The sequence below is a fragment of the Phasianus colchicus genome, chromosome 18 (assembly GCF_987193195.1).
Source record: "Phasianus colchicus chromosome 18, bPhaCol1.hap1.1, whole genome shotgun sequence".
Taxonomy (NCBI): Eukaryota; Metazoa; Chordata; class Aves; order Galliformes; family Phasianidae; genus Phasianus; species Phasianus colchicus.
This window is the reverse complement of record NC_143453.1, coordinates 2,502,246-2,529,948: the sequence shown is the minus strand read 5'-3', so window position 1 is coordinate 2,529,948 and position 27,703 is coordinate 2,502,246. Positions and strand designations below refer to the sequence as shown.

General features: G+C 43.6%; 1 protein-coding gene across 3 annotated transcripts; it reads right to left on the bottom strand.

Moving 5' to 3' along the window:
* Window positions 1-1,959: 1,959 nt before the first annotated feature.
* HORMAD2 (HORMA domain containing 2) lies at window positions 1,960-27,703 on the bottom strand. 3 transcript variants are annotated; one of them, XM_090152682.1, is made up of 13 exons: window positions 27,331-27,703; window positions 26,382-26,469; window positions 25,466-25,610; window positions 23,732-23,795; window positions 22,682-22,718; window positions 21,373-21,393; window positions 20,610-20,636; window positions 19,186-19,253; window positions 16,527-16,678; window positions 15,693-15,946; window positions 14,808-14,916; window positions 13,658-13,722; window positions 1,960-4,465 (listed from the first exon to the last, which is right to left on the bottom strand). In XM_090152682.1, the coding sequence occupies exons 2-13, from the start codon at window positions 26,427-26,429 to the stop codon at window positions 4,361-4,363; spliced, it is 1,095 nt and encodes a 364-aa protein (XP_090008808.1). In that variant the 5' UTR covers window positions 26,430-26,469; window positions 27,331-27,703; the 3' UTR covers window positions 1,960-4,360. The 3 variants fall into 3 exon arrangements, with proteins under 3 accessions (XP_090008808.1, XP_090008809.1, XP_031447993.2); XM_090152683.1 differs by having other exon boundaries at window positions 27,468-27,703; XM_031592133.2 differs by lacking the exon at window positions 27,331-27,703 and adding an exon at window positions 27,197-27,317.

The window sequence follows — 27,703 nt, the reverse complement described above, 5'->3', positions numbered from 1 at the left end:
CATAAAAGCAACCAGCATTCTGTGCATGCCTGCACTGCTCCCACAGCTAAGCGATTCCCTAAAGCCAGGGAAGGACCTGGGGCTTTCCTGTAAACAGCAGCAACCCAAAACTTCCTGAAGGATGCTTGGGGTTAGGTCTGCATGACAGATCCCCTCCTTAATATGTGTTGAACACAGAGTTAAATCCAATCTCTAATGGACAAGACAACGTCCAGAGGTTGGGCACAGAGTCTTGGGTCCTTGCAGAACAGCTCTGACCAAGGGGCATGGTGGTACCACTGCTCTGCCCGACCAGACATCACCGAGACAGTGTTGAATCAGCGGATGTTTTACACCTGGAGGTGCCTTAATTACTATTTTTCTAGCCTATACATGACAAATCTCACAGCAAAGTATTCAGAACACGTCACAAGAAGGCCGATCGATTCCGTGCTGGAACAGTAGGTCATTGATGTGCAGGGAAATGCCATAGGAGCACATCTGGCACACGGATACCCAGGGCAGTGTTTCCTATGGAAAACTCCTACGAGGCTTTGGAGCCTCAGTCTCTGTGTAAAGGAAGGATATTCGTGCCAGCCTGCCTGAAATTAGCCTTGGAAGCTGCCTGCAGAAAGTGTGCCAGCTCAGATGCAAATCCCTTACTTACCTCGTGATGACAACAAAAGCCAGATGCAATTTTACTCATCCATTAACAAAAAAGACTTTGCCCAGCGCCACACGTGGGTGGGATTCCATTGGGGTGACATGATGCTGCTGGCACAAAGATCTTGGCCCCTGAGAATGGCAGCTCTGTGGCATGACAAATGCAGGCACTCGGCTCCGGCAGCCACGACTACATACTTTACCTGCTGACTAAAGAGGAAAAATGCAGAAAGTCTGAAAGTTAAAGTCTCAGCCAAGAGAGGATAACCTGAAGGAACAGTTCTTCAGATAAAGGTTCATTATTAGAACTGGACTCATGAAATCTACCAGCTGGTTTCCAACCCCATTTATAGCAGGGATAGTCAAGATAATTCATGGGTATTGCTACAGAAATCCAGTGGGGAAAAAATGATAGCCCATCTTCTTTGAGCAGTGCTGACAACATATGATTTTTGCATTGTGGGTATCACTGTGGGCAGAGGCTCCTCCGTGCTCCATTGAAATCAATGTCAAAGCTCCTAATTCTCACAATTTTTAGAAGTGTGAAAGTGTCTTCGTTTCTCCTACTCATGTGTCATGTTTCATTTCTTCTTTCTGCGCTCCTTCCAAATCCAAAAGTAAGATAAGCTGATTTCCTAGATCTCACGCAGCACTGGAAATCCCAAAAGAATCCTCAGCTTTCACGTTAAAACCAACCTGACACCTGTCCCCACGATCACTGCGTGGCACCAGAGCTTGGGGTTATTTTCTCGCTGCGGCCAATATATTTAAGGATGTGGTTGAGACAATGCTAAACATTTTCCGTTTGACTTCAGTTTGACTTTCAATTTGAAACAGAGATACCACTCTTCTTGTTAAACGCTATCCCAGAAAGAGGGAACGATTTTTAGAAGCACCACCAACCTGTTTGTGGCTCGACAGGTGCCAGGATACCCACACCATGTCTGCCAAAAAGCCTCTGGTCACCAGGGACAGAAGGGTTTCCCTTCTTCACTGATTTTCTGAAAACCCTACAAAACAATCACTTTCCCCTCATGGAACCTTCCCAATATTCTGGGTTTTAAAACGGCTTGTCATCTTAATTGCTGTTTGTATCTCTGGCAGATCAAAGGGAGGATGTCTGTGATTCTTTGTATTACTCATTGTTATATTAACACAAAGATCACATATTCATTTATTTTGCTTGAAGAGGTAACAGTCTCCTTTCACTGCACGCACATAATTACTGTAAGCATTCAGGGGACTTGCCAAATGATGCACTGGGGGGAGGAGGAGAATCTTTGAAGAAAATTGTTCAAACGTAATTTAGTTCACTAATTGGCAAGGGACCGTTACTAACGAATTGCTTCTGTTTTATGTCAGTAGTGAATCAGGTTGACGATGTGTAACATACATGAAGTCAGTTAATGAGTATTAACTAGAAATGCGCCTGAAATACAAGAAAGAGGTGGGTTTTTTTACCTTTAGCTGGCCGAGCAGAATCACCAATAAATAAAAGGATACGTGTAAGTGGCTTAGATGATTCCAATCTGCAGTGGAAAGACTTTTCTTAGAATCTGGTGGTAACCACAAGCTTGTGGGAAAGAAAAATCAGACGCTTACCGTGGCAGTTCATCACAAGTTACTTTATTTCTAACCAAGCCTGAAATGAAAATGACTAGAAGTCGTTACCGTAAAATAGCTGATTACAAGGCAGTGTGTACTGAGACAGTGAGCCTCTGGCCATGGCTACAAGCAGGGCAGCACTCTCGACTAAGCTGTGGATTTACTTGTGGTGTCTGTGTGCTCACTCTCGCTGTGTGGTAACATGAGACAGCCTCCTTCACTTTCATTGCGGGACAGGACACTTTGCATTCTCCGGTGTGCACAAGGCAGACTGACAGGCTTCCCTCTAGTAGCCATAACCACAGGCTTGTTTGTCTTTCTCCCGTACGCACAATACAACAACATAACGAGGCTTTGGGGGCAGGCAGGAGCCAGCAGGAACACAGAACCACAACCTCCAGGAGCACCAGGGCACGGCTTTCAGGTCAAGGCAGGTCCTGAGCCGTAGCTGGGCTCGAAGAACGCAGGCCTCCCATGGATGTGCAGGCATGAGAGTAAATATCATTACAAAATCTGGGCAGAAGGAAGCTTTCTGGTTTGCTCTGGCATGTGAACAAACTGGCTTATTAGGCCACAGGTGCAAATGTGAGGACTCGGGACTGAAAGTGAGGATAAAATGGAGAACTCTCATGTTCTACAAGTTTTGTGAAACAGGCATTAGGCCACGAAACCTGCCAGACACTGCTGCAGGCTGAGGGGCTGCCAGCAGTCTGTCTGCCCAAGGAAGGACAGGAGTGGCATTAGAATTAGGATTGCAGTGCCTTATTCAGCTACCTGGAGGAGGTCTGTTGAACATTTAGGGGTGTGCGCCCACCTCGTCAGCCAGATCCTTCGGGTGCCTGGCCCAAGAAGCCTGCATCTGGCTTCATGTACCTGCCAAGCAATCCTTTCTGTGGAGCTGACATAGGCCACAAAAGGAACACCTTATACCCCAAACCACTACTGCCCTTCAAGCTCCATCCTGAAATATCTCTGATGAGTATCAGAAATGCCAGGAATGCTGCTACATTACCAGGGACACTACTCCGCTGCATTCTAGTGCTTTTTTATTCCTCCATCCCACCTCCATCGTGTAAGATCAACTTTGTGTTGGGAAGATGTTGTTCTAAATTTCCTCCTTTGGCATTTCAAATTTCATTATCTCTTTTCTTATGTATAAAGTAATGCAGAGTTTGTTCTCTGAATATCATTTTTACAGTGTTTAAGACTAATTAAGATCATTTTGCTCCACTCCAATAATAACCATTAGGTTTTTACACCTCTCCAGTTATAACTTGGCAGAGTGTCAGCCAGGCAATCTACATGCCAGAAAACACAGCACCTTTGCTCCAAAGGACACAAATTCTTTCTTTTACTGCTGCTGCTCTCTTTACCTATATTTGGCCATCAAGAGGTACCTTTATAAAAGTTAGGTTTGAAACATGTGTATTTCAACACAAGCTGTATTGGGTAACTATGCCTCTTGGTACGAAGTGGATTGCTGCTTCAGAAGTAAGTTGATATTGTAACCATAGCAACACTACTTGCAGAGTCAGAAAAAAAAAAAGAAAAAAAAAAAACATTCAGCAGCAACAGCAGAAAATGTGTATAGATTACTTTATCTCTGCATTCAATATAGATAAAAACCCTTCTCTGAAAAAAAAATAAAATAAAATCTATGCTCCGGAAACTGTAGATAGAATGAAGCACAATCTAATGAATCATGAAACTTGTTTGCTGCCATCGATATCTCAGAAAGTTCATCCTGAAATAGTGCTGTTGATATTGATAACATATTGGCAAGGGACAGCCCAGCCAGAGAGGAACAAATTTAGCCAGTGGGATGTGTGTGTGGTGGGAGGGAGGGAGGCAAGCAGAAAGAAGCACATAATACTGTCCACATCAAATCGCCAATCCTCAACTTTAAAACATGAAACAAGTGCTGTTGGCCTCCAGTCATGACAGCTGTGGTGCCTACTGCCTCTTTGCAATCCAAACTTTGTACAAGACAAAGTATGCAGAAATATGTGTGGCATGTGGAGAGTTAAATATGAGGAGAGAATTAAGGTCTTTACCAGTCAGATGACAACACAAACTCACACCTTCTGAAATGCATTGTGTGGCAGAACAAACATCATTTCCTGCCTTCCAGAAGCAGCTTCTCTGGTTCACTGACCTTCCTTTTCTTCTTGGGTCCTATTACCTCTTCCTGGCTAAACGCAAGGTTCAGGCACCTTATCTGTAAGAACCATCAGAAGCAGCGATCATTCTCACGGTACAGGCTCCTGTTAGTCAAGTCAAGAAAGACAACTTCCAAATCTACAATGTGTTTTCCTGGATCCTCTTGGGTTTTTTCAGTGTGATCTTGTTCTCCAGTAAAAACCATTAGACAAGGAATCAAAACTGGAACACTCACTGGAGCTGAGATGCTAAGGTTTGTGAAAGGAACAGGTTCAGCCCCACAGCCTAAAGACAATAAAAGGAGCAAGGAGATCCTTAAGAAATACAATAGCTCATGGGGAGAAGCCTTCTTCACCAACGTGGGATAATAAAAGACTCAGAGAATGACAGAATGGCTTGTGCTGGAAGGGACCCCAATGATCACCAAGTTCCACCCCCCCCTGTCACAAGCAGGGCCACTAACCTCCAGATCTGGCACTAGACCAGGCTGCTCAGGGCTCCATCCAACCTGGTCTTGAACACCTCCAGAGATGGAGCATCCACAGCCTCCCTGGGCAGCCTGTGCCAGCACCTCACCACTCTACCTGTGAAGAACTTCCCCCTGATATCCAAGCCTTCCTTCCAAACATCTAAACCTTCCTTCCTTGAGCTTAAAACCTTTTCCCCTTGCTCTATCACTATCTACCCTTGTAAAAAGTTGATTCCCCTCCTATTCATAATCCCACTGAAGAGAGGTACATGGGTCACATTTGCAGTCACTGGAAACATCCTTTCAGGATGAGACACTGTGGAATGATGTACACCATGGAATTTCAACGTGAGCTGATCGGTCACAAGTCCGGTCACAAATAGTCCAAAGACTAACCCTTGTGAGTTTGTGAAAAACAACTAAGCAAAGCAAGCTCTGTTTCAGGGGGCACAACTTCCCTCTAGGAAGACACAAGCCCCTCTCAAAAATATCCAGAGGCCTACAAAGCAAAAGGTTAAAAAGCACTAAAAAATATATGCTAGAATACAAGTGGACAATTCAGACAGATCACAGACAGATGAACGTCCAGAACGACAGCTGAAGTGTTGGCTGTGTCATGTAAATAACAAACTCACTTATTCTTGTTATCACAGGACATATTTGCATCTCTATAATAATAATAACATGGAGCTGCAGAGAGCAGCATGTGTTGCTGCCCACCCAGAAGAGACAAAGCACAGAGTCTGGCAGTGTGACCTATCTTGCTCCCGCTGGAACCGAACTGAAGGGACACAACATAGCACTCTTCAGCTTTGCCTCCAAAAGAAAATTCATTTGGATGAAAGTAAGGTGAATGAAGAGGGAAAATAGTGCTAAACAAGTTGCTAATTCAAAATAAGAGCAGCTTATTCTGGTTTCACTAAAAAATCAGGAGGAACTCTATGCCTGAAGCAGGATAAGCACAAAGAGTTAATAAGGAGCTATTCCAGAACACATCCTGGAGAGAAGCACAAGGTCTCCAGATTACAAAATGTGGTCATTACAGAATTCCCCACCCACGTCATCAAGGCTCTCTTTCTATCTGACCTTGGTATGAGGCTTTGGTAATCTCTACGTAGCAATGGTCTTCCTAATGTGTGAAATAACTCTGACTGTGGATTAGAGCAAAACCACCTCAGTTTGCTTCTCTATCGTATTTCAAATTGTTTTTCTTCCCCTCTTCCCTCCTCTTCATTATGAGCAACACGATATTGGCTAATGCAGAAAGTACAACTTCCTTTCCATGCAAACAGAAAAAGAACAGAACCTGCCAAAGTGGGAGAGGCAGGTTTTCCTTCAGTCTGACAAAACTTCAGCGCTGTCCACAGCGTATTTGCTTGAGGAAACAGAGATGAGTGGATCCCTATGTTACAGTTCCTGACCTGATATCCAGCTGCTCAAACTGGCATTTCAGGCAGTTATTTACTTTCCTTTCCCTGGCACCATTTTAACCTGTCTGCTTCGGTTTTTGAAGCACAGGGCCCTGGGGTGGAAACACTGCATCTAGACACTCTGCACTGCTAACACAGCTGCAAGTCTTGTACCCCGTCCTGCTGGCTGCATAACAAATATAGCAATGATCCGCAGTCTCCAGGCCCCTGGTCACCTGAGGGAGTCAGCTCTCCTTCTGTTTTAGCCCAAACCACACAGTGAGCACATCATCTACAGCTGGTGCTTTTATTCCCTCTATCGAGGAATGGACTCTCTGCAGCACAGACAGCAACTTGGAGATTTACCCCTTTCTTATTTCTCTGCGTGGATGGGATGCTTTTGAGGCAGGAGAAGCAGCCACAAGGAGCAGCCACAACTCCCTCTGTGTGCATGCCCTACAGGAACCTGGAGATTAGGAGTAAAAACATGTATGCAAGTCATCATGTTCGGCAGACACGCACTATTCATCTACTGAATGAACAAGATGTCAAACGTGTGAGGTATTTCACCAAAGCCAACATGTCCTGTCCTGCTCCCACCCTGCTACAAGTTCACCTATGAGCTCAGAGGCAGGCTCAGACCCCAAGCCCAACTTCCAGGTTCCTACCTTAACCAAACACTTGGGCTTCTTCCCCAGCAATGCGCTCTAAATGGGATTAAGTCAGATCCTACGTGTGTTTATTTGACTTTAACCAGAAAGTAAACCTCTTAAACGGCGCGGTAAAAAGCAGGAAATCCCTCCCATTGACTAAACATACAATCAAAGCCTCCAAAAGTTGATTAATTCTATTTTTTCCCATACTCTGGGACTTTGACCAACCCATAGGAGAGCTCAAGCTGTACCAACGTTGGTTTTTGTCTTACACAACCACTGCAGGGCCTCGGCTCCCCTCAGGTATGGAGCCAGGTGCCACAAGGCCCTCCTAGGGACAATGCTGATGGGGTACGAAGACAGGAACAGAGCTGCGACCTCCTGGCTGTCAGTCCAAGTCATAGCACGATGACAGTGGTCTTGAACCTCCTGTGTTTTACAGTACTGGGCTATGTGTAAAACGGTCATATTTTGCCACAGATTTTTTCTGTGCAATTACAGCTAACTTGTGAATCATGCAAGTGTTACTAATTTCTGGCATAAAACTTAACGGGACAGCTGCACATTGTCTGGAGAAGATATCAGGCTAAAAATAGATCAGACTTCAGATTAAAGCCTTCCCAAGGCAGACTGGTGGATGCAGCACAGCAAACAGACTATGGTTACGCTCCTATTCTTAGATAGACAAAATCAGTTTCGTGCTCTGCAATTTTCAATCCCCAGCGTCCCCACGTATCCCGGCCAAAAAATTCCCAACATAAATTGATGCAAATTTACAGCACTTCTGGCATGTTTTGCTTCCGAAGGCATCCTATGTAGAAAAGCTAGAATAGCATAAGAGCATTCAGCTGTGTCCCCGCTTTGTGCCTGGCCTGCCCCATGCTGAGGTTTGGCACTTTGTAAATCTTATGTCCTCAGAAGAGTTCCCTTTGTCAGGACACGGAGTGTTTAATGTGGTATGCTGTAACTATCCTAACAAATTCAGAAGCACATGAATGTCAAAGGAAACCCAGTTCCATCAAGCAAGCCAGAAGAATAAGGACTGAGATACAAGACTTAGCTGGTGAAACAAAGCAAAACAATCCTCTGCTGCCAAGGCAGCAAGTACATCTAGCAGGGTACACAGATCATCATTAGGAAACTCTTATCAGAGCGGGCCAACGCCTGATGCATCTTGTGATTTTGGCTGCAGATAACACGACTTGGTAGCCCGGCAAACATTGCCACTTTGAAAAGCCAAGCCAGTGGCTCTTTAAATGCAGCCCCCAGAACAGGAGGCATGCCAGGTGACAGACATCTCTCTCCGAGTCAGGGCAGCTCACTGACAGGTGGCTGCTCCAAGCACAGCAAAATCGAGTTCACGAGGCACGTGGTGCTGTGCAGCAAAGTGATGAAAGGAAACAGACACAAACCTAACTGCAGCAAATTCCATTTAAACATAAGGAAGAGCTTTTCTTTGCTATGAGCCTGATCAAATACTGGTGCAGGCTGTCCAGAGGGTCAATGGAGCCTCCATCCTTGGAGGTATTCAAAATGTGACTGGCCAGGGTGCTTACCCTGCCCTGGGCACGTAGGATGCTCAATGTGGCCTCCAGGTCTTCTGACGAAGTTCTGCGAAGGCGGCACAAAGGTTAAAGCTCAGCACAGGGCTCAGTGCTGACTGAGCTCCTATCACTTTCCAGAAAAGCCAATGCACTGACATCAGTAGAACTAATCCTGATTTTCATCTGTACAAAGTGGAGGAGAATCACGCTGGTAAGCATGAAAGCCAAATTACGCAGGTGGAAGAATGAAAGACGCTCACTGTGATGCATCTATGGAAACTTGCCACATTTCTGTCCCCAGGAAACCATGCCAAGACATCACTGATTACCACTGGTCCTCTTCCTTTTCCATAGTTCACTGTTAAAATCTCTGCCATCCAACGCAATTTCCTTTCTGCAGACAAAGTCTCACAGGCCTACACTGTGTCTCACGTATCTCGTTGCGTTTAAAGGACTACGAACACATCTTTCCAGACTATGAAAACAAATTGTTCAAAATATCTGATTAAAAAATCAAATAAGTACCACTGTCTGTCCATGTAGCCTCCACCAGGACCCTCAATTGGCCTGTAAGCTCCTGCACTGGGGGACTTTTCCTTGTGAGATTTACAGCCCTGTAACCCAGGAGATGAAAAGCAAAGACACTCACTCTGCCTATGAGGCCATCACGCAGCTTAGCCCCTCATGGGATATCAGACCTAACCAACCTTCCTCTGTGCAGATTTCTCTAGTGGTCTGTCTGGTTGTTAACATGCACATTATGAACATGTGTAAAGGCTTAGAGGCTCCATGCCTTCCTCTGGATGTCCCTGGCATAGCTGAAAGGGAATCTGAGGGCACATGAGTTTAACCTCTAGGGCAATGAACATCACCTCTAAGTGAAGAGATCACTAAGAAGCTGTTTCATACACACTAGTCAGGAACAACTCATGCAAGGGATGAACAGCCTCAGATCCAGCTAAAGGTTGGATGTGAATGCAGAGAAGCCAGGAATTTCCTGACCTCCCTGTCTCACTCCTCCCAGAATGGCCTGAGCTAACAGGAAGGAGAGAGGCTAGCTCATCTCTGAATCTTTCTCTTCATTGTTTGGGTCTGTGTAGCCTCAGCTGGTTTGGAGGAGAAAATGTTCTGGGAACTTCTCATCAGATACAGTTTGCTTGATAGACAGCTAGAGATAAACCTTTCTTTTTTTTCTTTGCTGCAAAAGTTCAAGATAATGACATTGCTACAGAAAAATGCTTTCCTATTGCTCGGCAAATGGCAGACTTCACCCTTAAACTGCTTTCTGTCATGGCAATTGTAAAAGTGGCTTGCCTGGGAAAAATCAGACAACAAAGGTCTTGATCTTCAAGTTGTTATTCTGCAACTGGATCCCTTGTGCTGACCTTCACTTTCAGACAGAAGTCACATGCAACTCTGAAGCTCAGCAAAGGCACAGGGATCTCCAGCAGGATTACCACGGCTCTGGGCACCAAGAGGAGGCTGACCACTGACAAACAAAACATACTGCCCGTAAGGTGTCAGGCATGAAAGACTGCTCATGCTGGCTTCCATTGCTGCCACAGCCTCTCTCATAGAGAAAAAGGATGTCACTAGGCACCTAAGACATCAGCACGGGGAGTAAGCAGCTGGCCGGACAAACCACCATCCTCAGCCTAAAATGGCACTCTTTCATTTAGGCAAATGAATCTCTCTGACCTTCAGACAGCTCCAGTTAAGAGAGCTGTGCCACACAGCCAGGCACTGACTGGCAGTGTGGAGCCCCTGGGCTATCAGTGATTCAAACTGCTGCATCTACACAAGGCCAATCCTCAGCACACTTACTGGTGTCCCTCAGCAGCCTGGTAGCACAAATGCAACCAGCCCAGCAGCATAAGCACTGTCTGGCACTGACTTGAGAAGCCAAAAAACCAGGAGGTAGAACTGTTCTGTGCTGATGCAGCCACACCACTTCCAGCTCTGGCACAGGCTCGGTCTGGGACGACTCAGGGCTCTGCACAACTGCTGCACTGTGCAATGAGACTGTGCTCTAAGGACCACCCCAGAACTTCAGCCAACAGCTTGCTGATGGGAGATAACGCCTGCAGAAGCATCCACATGGTCAGCTTTTATTCATCTTCTAGAACTATTTCATTCCAAACTCATTCCACTGTAACGTTTGCTTACATGAAGACAAAGCTAACAAAAATCAACTTGTGGGACAAGACCATTAAAGGATTCATAAGAGGGTAAAGGACTATGGTGAAGTCTTCAAAAAGTTATCTCACATTCAGTGCAGGACCCCACTTCCATCAGCAGATTTCTACAGAATAAATCAATGGGCAGCAATTCCCTATTTTACACAGCTCTTCAGATCACAACTGCTAGAATGCCAGTGGAAACTAGGAAGACACATAAAGATAGCACACTGGGACAAATCCGCAGCTGATGCAATCAGAAACTCTCCTCAAGTCAGCAGAGGTAGGGTAATTTACATGCTGGTGTCTAACTCTGGATGATTAAGTACAGAGATGCTTTGCTGGGAAAGGGCAATCTCTCATTTGATCCTAAGTATCATCAATCATTAGATTGCAGATAACAAGCAAGTTGAGTACATGTAAATTTTTCTCCAATCTGAAAAGCCCTCTGTCAGAGACTCTTCGTGGCCATTATTAAACAGCAGTTATAGTCCTAACAGGACAGAAATAGTTCTTTCTCTTTTGGCAGATCTGCAGCCTTTGCTTCTCCCATGTCATACAGATAAAAATAAGCCTCTAATGCTTCCATTCCTGGTTTTCCTGAAGAGCTGTAGGTCAGGAAAATAATGAATAATCAACTCGGTTCCAACAGCATAGTTCTGTTGTTTTTTTTTTTTATAACTGAGAAATAGAAGGAATAAAGCAGTCCACTCAGAGAAAGAGCAGCGATGGGGCTGTCCAAATTCCCAAAAGCACCTCATGACTGTATGGGATTTTTTAATACATCACTTTCTGAACATCAAATCCTTGCACAGGCACCAAAATCTGGAATACACAGGATTGCTTCCATTGGTTTTGATAACCTCAGCCTCAGCACGTAACGGTGCAGTTAAGCACTGACAGCCCAGCCCCTGGGCTGAGCCATGAACACTCTGAGCACCAGCAGGGCGAGGTCCCCCCCAGCCCGCCTCGCCCTCACCAACCAGCCATGCCCACTCCCCCATGGTAGCACTGGTATGTGAGCAATTTTTATGAGAGCTAGTTCAAGGTGCTCTTTGGGTGGAAACCTAACACTTGTCGTGCACTCGCAGCGTGAGCCTCATGGCTTATGTCTGCCAAAAAAAAAGGGAGAGCTGCACGGACCCGGCCAAGTGGTTCCCAAGCCCTGCACACCCCAAGCTGACTGACCCCTCAAATCCAGGAGAAAGCAGCTCTCTTGAGAGACCACAGAGCTCCTCAAATCACAGAGCTCCTCCAAGCACACCTGAAAAACGCCGTTCACTTCACTGTACTGCAGCCTGGATAGCAACAAGATGTTTACATTCACACCCCAACAGGACTCCTTCTGCCATCTTACCTGCGTTTGACCTTGTTAGATAATACCTAACTCTGATTTCCCTAGCTTGCCCTCATTTTTTAAGACAAACTTCACTCGATAGTTTGGCTTCCTGATACAAGTGGAACACACAATGCACATTTGTTTCACCCACTTCCCTCAGAAAAAAAGGGAAAGTCCCTCTCACATGGAAAATAGCATCAAATTTTTATTAGTGCTGGCTTTAGTGCGTGATTATCTGAACTTTCTAAATAGTGACTTGATTTTATTTCTTCCTAAAGTGACTGAAATGTTAGCCATGTTCTAAGCAATTATGTCTAAAAATATTAATATCAAAGAATAACTCAAAAACTGTCTGCCCAGCAGAATTTAACAGGAAGAGGGCTTGCAATTCTTTTTTTGAGTCTTTGGAAGCATAAAGTGGATAAAATGACTCTTCCACTTTTCAGTAACCAGTACTGTTTCCACCACCTTCAGAAACTCTCACTATTGCTACTGCATTCTAAGGGAATTCACATGCTGCAGGAGAGAGGTGTCTGATGCTCTGACTCTAATCGTGACAGACCCGAAAGAATGCAAGAGCATGAATCAGAGGGACAACCATGAGTTACAAACAAAAAAGGCTCCTGTTTTCTCAGAGACGACAGAATAAACAATGATCAGAAGGAAACTGGAGGATGTGACAAAAAAAAAATGTGGTTAAAGTTTGAAAAATACCAGCCTAGGCACAGAAGTTCATTTCTAAGATCCAGAGTCAATGCAAATACTTCAGAGATGCCTTTTGAATGACACGTTAAGTAGTCGTCTCCAGTTGCTGTCTGGGCTAGACTTTTCAACAGAAGCAGGGAAAATTTTACTAGCAATTTCCTACCCTCGTTAACTTATCCTGTGAAGATTCAGTTTCTGAATATTCAAGCTCACAGCATTTTCAACTAATTTGAATAGGAAGAGGATCAACTGGCAAGTCTGGTGGTATTCAGAGACCTGCCCTGTCACTGAAAAGAGCTCTGCACAAGGTCATGAATTCGAGCTCTGATTTTGATTCAGGGATTGACCTGAACAGTCTCAGGATGGAATTAACTTCACATAACTTTATTTATCACATCTGGTCCACCCTACTTCTTAGCTTTGCCTCAGCAACCCCTGAAAAAAGAGATCAGCACCTCCAGTGGATAAGTCTTCCTATCACAGAGAGGTAGGCAAAAAGGGATAGGATCCAGAAGTACCTGTGACTCACACGTGAAGATAGACTGGCGGCAGGAAAGGAGAGGTAAAGATTAGCTTAGGCAGCAGACAAACACAGCCTTCAAATCTAACACAGGGTGGTGATTCCAGAACCCTAATCCAAAACACACACAGGTAAAGAAACCTGGCTGTGACATTTAGTCTGCATGTGTAATTCACGTGTGTCAACTCCTGGAACAGAACAAAACCTCTTGTAGTGGATGTGTGAAATAAGCTGACCATGGAAAGCTTGTTCATAAATGCTTCCAGTTCATGCTTATACCCCTATGCTATAACACTTTGTAGCCAGTGCAGACTTCACACTGTACAACAAATTCACAAGTTATTAGAAACTTGTGCCATCCTAGGTGACGTAACATTCCATGGCAATCAATTCACACTGCCTGTCACATCACAGAGTCACTAAAATTTGCTCACCTGCTGAGATGCCTGTGAGGAAGGCCGCCTGCCCATCTCTTTTATTTTCATCTTTCCCTTTTCACCTACAATGCAAACATATCAAAATTAGCTCTCAAGTTTAAAGCCCTATATTTAATGAAAAAAATATATATAAAAGCACAACTGAACCACTGTAGTGCAATTTCATCCCTGATGTGAAATGGTGTAACCCTTATTCTCAGGCACTGCCAGCACTGGCAGTTTAGCACTGGAAACAGATTTCAGACTAGTATCATCTAAATATAAAACATTAACCTGCAACAGCTCCTGTCCATGAAGTTAACACTTCAATTTTTAACCCGGCTTCCTAAGAAACAAGGATTATGTCAGTATATAATCTGTGTAAGTGGCTGTGTTGGACAGGAGCTTGTCCTCTGATTAATAACTCTTGTCCTTACTAGACAGTTTCCATAAAATTTGATTGTGGGGTCCGAAACTGCTTCAGATCTTCATAAAAACAATTAGATGAAGCAGAAAGATATTGTTAATATCCCCCTAGTGGAAAAGGTGGCAGTATGAGTTCACTCCTTATTAGTTATCAGAGAATCTGCAGGAGGAAGACTTGAAGAGGTGGCTTCATAGGCAGCCCAGCTTCTTTATTCCACTGGCTGAGGATCTCAGGAATGCTATTTACCATTTTGTCACTAGATGGTATTGTTCCACAGGCTATATTTGAGAGCCTCAAAGGTCAAGCAGAGCGTGGTACATCACCAGCTAGGCTTACTGAAGTGACAGAGGAGGCTTTTTTGTGTGTGTGTATGTATGTTCATGCATGCTTTCACATTCAAAAGTTATTAGCAAAATCAAACTGTAACAGCTATAGGAAAAGAGCCTTGGTGAAATGTAGATAATGTAATGTGGTATTGATGAACTATGCATTTCCTCTGTATCTGAAAAAAAACTGCTGAGATAAAAAGGTGGAAAGATATTGATAAAAAATTGAATGTTTCTGTTAACAAACCAAGCATACACAAGAGGCCTTTTATTATAGGTCACTCTGATCTCATACAAAATTGAATTAGTCTGACAAACTGTTCATCCATCTCAAAATAGTCGAGAAAATCTAAATATTGTGCTAAGAGATTAGCTGTGAACACAGGCTCCTTCACTGTTGAAACTGAGCTTCTACCTGTATCTTGAAGGCAAAAAGAAGATGCTTCAGTTCCCAGGCCTGGATGGGTATAATTTCTGTCCTTTCCATGCTCATCTGACTCTGCTCTGACAGGGAGAGGGTTGTTCTGCAATGCAAATAATCTCTGAATTAATAGCACAACTTAAAAATTATTCCCAGGAGGTAAATCTGCTGAGCTTATACTTAGCACTAACAGAGATGAGATTTACAAAACTCCTCAGCATGCAGGCACTCCTACTCCCAAGACTAGAGGCCTTAAGGAAGAGAGATTTACTGAGAAAGGCAGAAAATTCTAGCCCAAACAGTTTCCTGTCTTCAGGCAGCAGTTATGCTAGGGCTTGTTCACTGGCATTTGCCACCTAAAATTAAACTGCCTAGTCTGAGCTGCTGGTGCAAGCTGCCCCTTCTGTTATTTTGGCTTACCTTGCTGTCTAATGATTGCCTGCTAAAGACAACACCTGCACTAAGCACTGAGGTGCTCCAGAGAAACTGGGCACAATGCACAACTTTGGGATGGTTAGAGGCAATGGAAGGAATCCCACCTGACTACACAGCAGAACACAGATCAGATCTGGGAAAGAAACACCAAATGGAAATGCAAAAGTCTGCAGCTTTCTCCAGTTCTGCATGTGTGTGCAGTGGCTCTGTATAATCACTGCCCTCTTCTGGGAGAACATATCAGACTCAGTAAGCCAGTGGATGTGCTCAAATGAAATTCACATTATGCTAATGGCTTTGCAATCTCAGTGCTCAATCCACTGCAGCAGTGCTGCCCTGCACAAGCTTATTAAACTAGGATTCTGAGCAAATGCTTTTTTTCAGAGTGTTTTGCTACATAAATTCCACTCCTCCAATGAAAACTGCATAGAATTATTTCTCTACCTTAGTGCTTTCCTCCTCTTCCTCTTCATCACAGTCTAACCCTGGATGGGAGATCTCAGTAGGGCTATTCTTCTGGATCAGGTTGCTTTCAACTCTCCCCATTCTTTTGCTTTCAGTTGTTACTTTCACTTTCAAGGTGTGGAATCCAGTGGAGACTGACCCTAGTTTCAAGTTGACAGGATCACCATCAAACAACAGGTCACCAGGGTTGTCATCTTTCTTAAAGCCAGGTGGTTGGTAATCATCAGGAGTTACTACACATGGAGAAAGAACCCAATGCTGTCAGAGAAACAAAGTTCCATCTCTCTTTAACCTGCTCTATAAAATACACACATCTACCAACCTCCAGAAACAACGCCAGCTACCTACAATGTGTTGGGTGGTTATGTTTTTTTTGAGGGAAGAAGGGAGATTTCAAAGGAAAAAAAAGAACTGAGCAAATGTTATCAAGAGGCTGAAAGAAATAGTAACTTTAGAATGCTGAGATACCATCCATGAGCACAACTTTCTGGATTACAAGCCAACACACAGGAGGTGCGTGTTCCTTAAGAAACAAACAAATAGTGAAGAAGGCTGTCCTTTTCACACTGCAAGGTTGCACTTCTTATAAGGATTTACAATCCCTTCTCAAAGCATCTGCCATCCCTGTGTGTCTAAAGGATTCACTACATTTTACACCATTTCTCACTGTATCAGCTAATAGATTCTCACTGCCTCACCATCTCACTGCCATTTCACCTTTCTAAGGTTTATTAATTTCACGGGACTCGTGATTATCACAGAAACTGATGGAAAGGGAAGCTCCCCTCGCAGCACACGCAGCTATCCACCTACCATCATTGTAGTAGAGGAGCTTCATGGTCAGGGTAATGTCATTGGGAAGTGGGCCCAGGTTTTGCATTAACAGGTACAGCTTACGGATCAGCAGGCTGCAGGCTTGTTTCATGTCCTCGCTGCACACTCCATTCACAAAGTTCGTTTTGTTGCTACAATGGAAAGCAGAATAACAGAGTTGTTTTTCCTCAGTCATGAATATTCAAGATCCAATTACAAATACAGTGCACCCACTGACTCGTCTCAAAGCACCAGTGAGAAAGCTACAATGCCTTTATGTAATTTCCAAATAAACAGGGAAGTGAAACAGACTCCAGGGATGGAGTGGCATCAGGAAAACAACAGCTCTAAACGAAGTGGTATGGCATTTACATTTGAAAAGACTTTGTAGTTGGGGCAATGGACCCCCATTATACAAATATCATGACTCACTTGTTCGAACATGATTAAAATGGATCAAAGGACCATAAAACAAGTGCCTTTCACCTAAGCAATTCCAGGAATGAGAGGAATGAGGTGAAAATCCCATATAAAGCTGATTCATCACTGTGGCTATTTTCAAGTCCATTTTGCAGATTGAAGAGAAGTGAATTCCATGTTCTCACTTCAATTTCATGTAAGAAAAACTAGCTCAGAAGTACATTTTTCCAAAGTGACTAAGGGGCATTCCTCTCACCTCCTTCACCCATCCAAATGTCAGCTGGCTAGTCTAAGCAAGCAGTCTAGACTGAGATAACCCATGCAGCAGCAGTGGGATGAATTGCTCTCTGGAGGAGTTCGTTTCTCTTGACTACAGAGGTTGATGAGATGAGCAGCTTAGATCAGACTGCTAACTCTAGCCAGTTGGAGGCAAACTGGATGAATCACTAAGAGAGTGAGGAACCTACACTTCCTTAACATTCAACAATAAAGAGCCTTAAAAATAGTAGTTCCTCCACTATAAAATTGTATCTTTGGAAGACCACTGGCAGGTGGATGATGCCACAAATAGACTGGATGGTATCTAACAAAATCACCACAAATTATTTCCAAAGCAGAAAGTAACAAATGATAGCAGGAAGAATGCCAGGGCTGAGTATGACTGATTAAATCACTGCTTCTGTAAGATGGATTTCCCCTTCCAATTGGAGCATTTCAATATGAAAACTGAGTGGCTGTTGAATAGTTTCTTTTCCCAAGGTTATGTAGGTTATGGTTTGGTAAGCTCCAAACTGCCAACAACAAAACCCTTGTGCTGACCATGCTGTGTTATTAAATGGAATCTTGTATGCTCTGGAATGCATATGGGAAGTGAGAGGGCTAATGATGGCAACATCAAGGTGGAATAAAGAGAAACCAGGCCTTTTCTTCCACATCATCTTTACAAGTCTTGAGATTAGCAGAGTAGAAACCACAGAAGAAAGAGTATATACATGAGAGCTCCATAGGAATTAACAGGCCAAGTTCTGGTTCAGTATGAGAATAACACTGGATTTGATGCAGGAATGTGCCAAAAGTTAGGAACCAAGGAACTGAACCTCTCTGAAAGGCTGGGATCCATGGCCAGGAACTCCTCCAAAAATCAATCTAGAATAGGGCAGAGATCATCTAGGAGAACGTTTTCCTTTGCCACTCATACACAAGGACACAGACACATTCCTTGGGGAATGATTAGCTCTAGGTTGGCATGTGGCAATAAACCTTGCAGGTGCATAACAGTAGTTTTATCAGCTGAAAGAGCTGACAGCAAAGATGACACAATACTTTGATCAATGCCAGAATGTCAGCTTACAAACGACTGCAGGTACATACATGACCTGGTGATAGCAATGTCAGTCACTGGGGAAACAGAACAGAGCCACAGCTCAGGGAATCTGAGGCCACAATCTCTGAACTCTCAGCACAGCAGTGAGATTTTGAAGGAACTGATATAAACAGAACATAAAATATAAAGAGAAGTCTCTTCTTGACCAGTACTATGGACATCAACGAATGCTGCGTTCTGCTGAGGAACTGGCTAATTATTTTCCTTGTTTTGGTCATAGTTAATAGCCTTTGATAATCTTAAGTTTAAACTAAACAGGATTTTGCCCTACTAAACACAGCTGTCAAATATCTAACAGTGCCAAGAAGATGCAAGATGCTGCTGCTTCCTGCCATAAGTTCTGCAGCATCAACACAGGCATGATCAGAGAAAGACCTCCCAGGCCACCCTCATAGACTACTCAAACAGAACACATGCATGCAAATGCCCATGGATAAAAATACTGGGAATGAGATCTTCATAAAAAGGATCAAACTTGGAACAGCTTCATTTGAAAGCACAAGGCTCTCCTGTGAAACTGGAAGAACGCTGCTGTTAGTTGAGATGGTAGCAAGCTTAACAAACGTGTTGGTTTCTCTACTGCTACACTGACCTGGTGTGATTTCTGTAAGTTGCTTTTCATTCAGTTCTGGTGCACTTCAAGTGCCTCACTGTGCTATATAACAGCATTTCTATTCATCAGCTTGGATGTTTGTATCCTGTAGAGTGACTGACTGACTATTCTCAATTCTGATAATATGTACAGCTGCTGAGCTGCTCAGACATGCTATCATCATGAAGGGCAGCTTCTTCCTCAGGCTTCAGAAACACCTGACTTTCATAGTGCAATTCTGAGAAATAAACTCAAACCATTACCTGATGATGTCCATCTCGGGCACCTCCTTTTTGTACTTGAACTTGAATTGATACAGTTCAGTCACTGTCTAGGGATTTAACAAGAGCATGACAAGACAGAACAAATGTAAAGATGTGTACTGAACTTAGCAGGCTCCTTTCAGCACTTTATAAGAACACAGCATTAATTTAATGAGAAGTTTATAGCTTAAGCTCCATTACTGCTTGCATGAGTGTTGGTAGGTTTCCTTAACAACCACAACTTACCTAGCACTGAAATAATCACAAAAAATTGCAAACTTCCTGCCTCCTCCTCCTATTTCCTCTGTGGGCCTGACTCCCCACCCCTGTCCTCTAATGAGACACCAGGGCCAGCTGACCTCACAACGTCCATCTGTCCTCCCCTACTACTAAAAGGAAAAATGTCAGGTTTCATGAGTGATGCAGCGTCACAGGGAAGCCTGGCCCAGAGTTCTGTATTGAGGCAAGAGCCTGCAGGACAGTTTCCACTAGGAATTCAAACTGTATTGCACAGGGATTCTGAGTTTCACTGGTCTCAGAGTTTACTGAGAGATTAAAAAGTATATATTTAGATGACATCCCATGTAAAAGAAAATGATTTGCTATGATTTTAGAGAAGACGACCATTAGGAAGAACAAACTTCAACACAAAAGAAAGGACATACTGCAGCCCAATGTCATGTCTATCATTCGCTTTTCTCAGAGGCACTGAGGTTGACTGGGAGGAGTCAGGTTGAGCTCTTAAGTCCGAGTCTTCCTCAGAAATCCCAGCACTTCCTTCCTCCCTCCCCAGATGCTGAGGTGCAGCGCAGCAGAACTGCAATGCCGCAGGCAGGTTCTGCAGCCATTCCTCATGTGTGCTCTGTGGAGAATGAATGGATGCAGAGCCTCACTTATATACTGTACTGCTAAGACTGCTGCCACAGGCTAAACAAAATAGCAGAGGTGGCAATTCAGTGGAGAACACAGAAAAGATAAGCACACACAGAATGTGTAACTCATACATCCCAGCTCTGAAGCGATTTGTAACTTCTGTCCTAAACCTCTCTGCATGAAAAACAAAACAAAAAAAAACAACAGATCTCTTTTCACTACTCCTTTCAAAAAGATAATAAAAGAAAAACAGAATAAAAGAATGGTTTTGAACTTCCCAGTTCTTCCCTCAGGGAAGAAAAACAAAATTGAGAACATGCCCATTAGCTGCCTGTTAACATCCCTGCCTGAGGCCCTAGATGCCCGGTAGGAGTGTTTGATCACAATCCAGCTCACTGAGCTGTCATTCTTGAGTGAAGGCAGAAGAAGAGAAACCAGGTCACCAAGCAGCAGTGTCAGGGTAGAATTTAAGCCCACAAGTCCATTCTGAATAAAAATCTACTCACCCATGCCTTTGGTTGCCTCAAAGATTAATTAAGACTCTTTCTTACCTCCGGTTCCTCGGGATTGGTGTACATCTGTTGTAAGAAAGCACAGTGAGCACATTCTGCCCTTGGGTAACGTGAACCAGTGAAAAAAAGGACTATAAACAATGTTATTTCCAAGTTACAGCAGAGATTGTGCTATCTGTAACATGGGATCGGAGAAAGGAATGGCTGAGACACGGCCTTCCTCTATCAGCAGTCCATACTTAGCACTTCAAAGACAGGTAGAAGACTCACCTGTGTAATTCTAGAGGAATGAGGTTAATTCCCATTCCAATCCTCACAGGTAACTATTGATGCCTGAGATTTAAACGCTCAGATTATGCACTCAATAGGTGTGTAGAACGGCTATTGCTGCTTTACAAAGAACCAGGGCAAAAGATTCCCAAGGCAGCTGCTAGCGTGTGGTTTCCTTCAGATTATTAAAGTGAACTCTTATGCAGTGAGGAAACACAGCAGCTTCCTTCTTCCAAGGATCAAGGCCAGAGTTTGCAGGAAGCAATGATAGGGAACCCAGGAAAGTGTTTCCTGGGCTTTAAGGATTCATGTAAAGCCTGAGAGTCAGAGGTCTGACATACAGAGAAAATGTTCCCACGCAGCCTAGGAAGTTCATATTTACCATATTTAAGAAAGGTCATCACTCTATTAAAAACCACATATATTTTGACTTCCCCTTATAAAAGGCATTTATGGTTTGACACAACGTCAAACTCCAAATCTCTGTCAAGCACGGTGGGAGAAGAAAAACGTCTTGTACTCATCTACTTACTGCTAGCACAGCAACATGTAGCTAAAGAGAGAGAGAACAAGAGAAAACAAAACACAAAGTCAATGTCTATCCTTAATGGGTGAGGACAAAATAAGATATCAAAATCTAACTGCCTACACACAGCGAAGGAATGGGCACATTCAACAAACTGTGAGTCACACATCTTTCCTTACGCAGACTCTTCATAGCATCAGCAACACCTAGTGGCCGGTTCACTTGGCTTTACATGCACTTCCCCGAGAAAGCAACGACATGCTCAGACTTCCCTCCCTCTTGGGACTTTTGCTAAACAAATATTCAGAGCCTATGTCAACTTAAAACACTTTCACAATAGCACCCATCCCTACCGACGAATAATATTTGCTCACTGATATAAGACACATCAAAGGTGTTTAATTTACACTATAGCAAGAAACTGTACATGGGAAAAGATGAGAAAGCAATCCTAGAGCACCCATTAAATACCTGTTTTTCTCTTAATCTTTGTCAAATAATAACTACATTATGTCTCTCATAAATAGCAGAGGGCTACGTACCTCCTAGAACTGTCAGCAAGCAATAAACAGCTCATTTTGCACTACTGTATGCACTGTGCCAGTTGTACTGATTTTAAGAGCACACGCAATCAGCAGTGCTGAAACTAACACAGCTTCATCTGATCTAGATGAGAGTTAACTTGATGAGCAGTGCTGACAGAGATGATAATTGGTCCTTTTTTTCTGTACAAGGCATTTTTGTGTGTATGTGAGAATCAGCAAGAAATATGATTACTTACTGGCTGGTTTTGTTCTGAAACCAGATAAACACATTACCTAATGAATTACTTTATTAAAAAAAAAAAAAAAAAGGAATAAAATCCAAACCCAAGAGAGTTAGAGAAGATGAGAAAAAGGGCAAAGGCTTGAAGAAAACATAAAAGAAAGCAGAAGCATGAAAGAATCTTTCTCAAGAAAACAGGCATGGAAATCAGGACCTGCAAGTTCTGACTGGCACTGTCTGTATTCAGACACTGGAGAGTGCAAATGTAGAACACAGAACAAAGGGGAATCCATTCCAGGATGCAAGTGCACATGCCATGTACAGGCAGGTCCAGAGAACACCAGTCAAGGTTTGGTTGGGCTCAAGGAATAAAATCCCAAATCTCAGATTTTTATTCTCTGGGCTGCCTTCCCCTTACTCCACAGCTGTAAATGTGTGTTGTGTGTATGCAAGATCACTACAACAATACAAAGGAGGAATGAAAATACAGTTTTGTCCATATTTTTGAAGAAAAATAACAAAGTCCATTAAAAAGCAAGAAAGAACTTACATACTGCTTCTCCAAAGCATCAAAACAACCTTGAATCCTGCCAGGGAAAAATGTTTTAGTGCGATGTTTATCTCATGGTCTGTAAAAACACAACTCATCAGATGCAGTTTAAAGTCCATGTTATTCTGGAATAAGACAACACAGCCAGTAACATTCTGGTCTTGTAAAGTCCTTTTCCAGGTCAGCCATCAAAAAGATCCCGCCTGCCCTTCAAAAAGCATTTGTGTGTTGTTTACACATCCTGAGCCAGTCAGCCTAGAGCCCACTTCAGTCCTGACTGTTCAGTCCTGACAGTGACAAGGACCTGAGGCCAAAGCTCAGAGCTCCATTTTGGCCCCCATCTTGCTCTCCAGTGGCCCTTTTCCCAATGACTGTGTACAGAACTTGGCTGAAACTTCAATCTGAACACAGCCTGACGTGTCTGGACTCATGTTTTTGCTATCTGATGTACAGTTCACTGCTAAGGACATTCTCAAAGCAGTAGGTATTACTTGAGGCAGCAATGGTCAGATGTTTACTTATTGAGCCCTTGCAACTGCATACCTCCTTATCAATACCTCCTTATCCAGACTCTGCTTGTTGGAAACACGCTAATTCTGAAATGCATCCTAAATAATATACAAGACAACTGTAAAGTACCCAGACACACAATATTCAGGGAGGTAAAATACTGTACTTACTAAAAAACAAGCTACAAGAATCACTATAAAAGTGAAACTGGAAAATATGAGACAACAGCAGAATCAACCTCATGATTTTCTTTACTCTCACTCCCAACCTACGCTGCCAGTGTGTGCTTTGGAGCCTGACCATGACCTCACTAAAGTCAACACTTCAACAGGCCCTGACTTCACATGATCTCTGTCAGCTAATTCTGTCTTGCTTACGCACAGGGCCAAGCACACACACTGCAGCAGAGTGAGTTGCACAGGCATATCCAATAGTGCTACTGGGCACAGTATTTTCAAACTCAGGAAGAAGAAGAATGTGAGGGGTAGATGTCTTGCTATTCAGCACAATCTTGTCTTAGTTTCACTGTTACTCACTTACCACTTGACTATCTGAAACGATCCCAGACAGCTTTTATCTTCTCGCAGAATTTTTAGACAGAGGTCTGCAAAACCAGATTTAGCACATAGTTACCATCCTTATCACAGCTATTGGGCAAATGCTGAAACCACCCCAGCTATCCTCCCTTTTTTGGATAAAATACTTTATCTGGAGGTTCTTCCTGAGCGGAAATGTTGGTTTTCCACAGAATCCCAGGTGGGCTGACACAAGCTTATTGCTGCATTTTCAAATGTCAAAGACTTTCCTCAGATGATCTGGGCTCTGACAGAAGTGCTGAAGAGTTACAGCTTAATTCTGAAAATCCAACAACTTCCCTTCTCCATGCCCACCTACTCTGGTACTTCCAAAGAACACTTTCACTTCTGCATTCAGACTTCACCAACATCTCTGTGAGATAAATGTCTGTAGAATAAAATAAACTACTTCTGATAAAATTTTTCACGTAGTTCCTTCTGCCTCTGTTTTCAGGGCATTCAGAAGAGCAAGAAGAAACACATCCTGAAAATGAAGAAGTGAATTAGTAACACCTTAGGAGTCAACCAAAGAGCCCTCAAAAGCATGAGCAGGCCAGATGTTAACAGTCTTGACCAAAAAGACACTTGAAAGACCTGACATTTGATTAGAAGGAATAGTGGCTATTCAGGGTTTCCTGCACCCTCAACGAAGCCCATTAAGTGCATGTAACCATGTTTCAGGATACTACCAGCTTAAGTAAAAACATGAAGATAGACTGCAATCAGTGGAGACATTTCACACCCCACTAACATATCTCAAATGAACAAAAAGATGCTGATGAAGCAAAACATTACTAACTCTTAATATGGAGGAGGCTCAGTGAGACCTTATTGCCCTCTACGACTCCCTGAAAGGAGGCGGTGGTAAGTTGGGCTCTGCCTCTTCCCCCAGGTTAGTAGTGACAGGACTAGAGGGAATGGCCTCAAGTTGCACCAGGGGAGGTTCAGGTTGGATATTAGGAACAATTTTTTCTCCAAAAGAGTGGTCAGGCACTGGAACTGGCTGTCCAGGGAAGTGGCCGAGTCAACATCACTGGAGGGGTTCAAGAAATGTGGAGGTGTGGTCCTAAGGAACGTGGTTTAGTGGGCAACACTGGTGGCAGGTTGGACTGGAAGACCTTAAAGGCCTTTTCCAACCTTAATGATTCTATGATTCTGGTGATCCTACAGTAAGTCTCACAGCAATATTTTTCTTCATTAAAGTTCTGACTGTGGTTCTCTTGCTAGTTCTGACCAAGCACATGCAATCATGTGAGCTAGTCAATTTTCACAGAAAAAAAAACAATTCTACTTTCTATCTAACAAAGCAAGCTGAAAACTTGAACCCCAAGGGCTCAAAAATCCAAAGGAAAATATACATACACCAATCTGAGCTAATTTTTAAATACTCAACGATTTCTAAGTCAAGCTCCTGACCTGAGGCCTGACTCAAAGGGCTGGCAATAGCAAGGAACAATTATAAACCAAAAGAAACGTGAATAGGAAAGCCACGAGTTGCCAATAGCTCTAGGTCATCTTCTGTGCTCTCTATCTGATGCAGAAGCACTATCTGCATCAAGACTTGAGAAGGCTTGTTAGCTACCTTCCCAATAGACTCAAGTCATATATACATGAGCAGCTGGAAGGTAATCTGCAGAGTAGATAATTGCTAAAATATAGTGAGTAGGAATAAGAATTCTGAACAAACTGCAAGGGTTACCATCTAAATAGCGAGTTCCGTAAGAACTCTCAGGGAACAGCCCTCTCAGGTATGTTATGCAGGAGACAGAGATGGCCAGAAGTCTTTTCACCAGCACCACAGACTGCTGCTTAGTAGTGATTTTGTTGGGGAACAACAGAAATTCCTGAAAAAGAAGAGCAAGGATTACATTTAGAAATTATTCTTAGCAGAGGAAGGGTAACTTTAAAAGATAATTTTAACATTTCCCTGGTCTTCATATTACACAGAGAGGACTCATGTCTAACATAAAGTATTTCAAGGAGAGTTTCTGACATGATTTATTCAGATGCAGACCACATGGGTCATTAATTCCTCTCCAATATGGCTGAACATTCCCACCCCCTCCATTGCACTTATGCAGGCACTTAGGAGACAAGCAGCCCTTAGAAACAAAAGTGTGTATCATTTTGTGCCAATCTGCTCTGCACAGTTATTTGTGGGCTCAAACAAGTGTGCGTACTGCTGAGGTGTTCACTTCCTTACCAAAGTTCATTGCCTGCTACAGCTTTTTGTGAGCTGTGACAGCAGACCAAGCCTGTCGGCACTGTAGGCAGACCTAGTTTTCAGAGCGATTTTAACACAGAGACGCAAACAGTACGTCTAAGATTGGAGCTAATGTAAATACTAAACACTGCATGATTTAAACAGGAAAAATCCCAATGGAAAGAACACTAAATTTAGTTCCTTTATTAGGTCATTGCCTTACTTCCTGCTAATGAAGTACACCTAATGAGCCTTTACCTATTTAGCCAAACATGTCAAAACTTCATGCGTCCTGGACTCATTAAAATAGAAATATCTGCTTTTTAATTCAACTAAGAATAACACAGTCTTCCCAGCTCACAAGACACAGACATGCCAGGCTCAAAACTGAGAGGCATTTCAAGGTTTTTACCTTAGAGGACTTATTCTTCTGCCTACTTAAAAGCTGACAAGTGGCCATCACGTATTTCAAAGATCTGTCTTCCACTCGGAGTCAAAACCTGAAAAAAAAAAATCCACCAGACATGAGACACCTGGAAAATACACAATCACTGCATTTTTCATCTTCCGTAAAGAACCAGATTCTTCGGGCTTATCAGATCTCAAAGCTAAGAGATTTGCAAAGCAAACTGTGACTACTCTGTGGCACTGGCTAGAAGTCTGCAGGAGAGAACTCTCACTATTCACCAGTAAACCATCGGGAGTATCTGAAACTCAGGGCCACAGCTGTACAGTGGTGTCAGCCACTGCTCTTTTAAATTGCATTTCTCATATTCCAAGCCTCAATGTTAACTCCTACAACCATTAAAAAAGGCGTGAAGGGGGAATGTGGAAGAACTGGGAGTCTGCCAGCTGATATTTTTGGAAGGGTGAGCAGGAACCACGTTAACATCAATCCTGGCCGCAGCAAACGAAGGCACCAAACCCGCCGGCTGCCATGAGGCCACAACGGCACCCGCACTCAGGCACCAGGGCAGCGTTCAGCCACAAAACCCTACTCAACACCTGCGTGCCAGCAACGTTTTCAGTATTTACGCGTTCCACAGCTTAGGATTCTTTTATTTTTTAAACCACGTTTCACTAAACGCTCTCTGGCCAGGTCCGGAATGCAATTCAAGCAGACAAATGTCTGCTTGTGAGCCACATAACAATGTGATAATGACAACGCAATGCGTTTTCTTCAGCGCAGCCTGTTTACAATCGATTTATACACAGTGGAAAAGCCACCTCGGCCGCTCTTTGGGGCCTCAGAACGGCGCAGCAGCCGACCCACAACGGGGCGGTGTGGAGGCAGCACCGCTCAGCACCAAGCGCGGGCTCGCCTCAGCGCGGCGCCATCTTGGGGGCGGCCCGACCGTTACCTGCTGGGGGCTGGGCGGGCGGATGAGGGGACGCTGCTCCACCCCTCGCTGCTCCCTCAGTAAAATCCCCCCTCCTCAGACCTCTAAGCTAAATGCCCCCTCTTTCAGTTGAAAACCGTTCCCCTATCGCTACCTACCCGTGCAAAAAGTTGATTTTCCTCTTGTTTCTAAACTCCCTTGATGTACTGGAAGTATATCGCACCACAGCGAGATCTCCTCACAGCCTTCTCTTTTCCTGGCTGAACAAGCACAGTTCCTTCAGCCTGTCCTCATAAGTGAGGTGCTGCAGCCCTTGGATTACCTTTGTGGCCCTCCCCTGGATAGGACAAGGAGAAGTGATTTCAAACTAAAAGAGAGGAGTTTTAGACTGGAT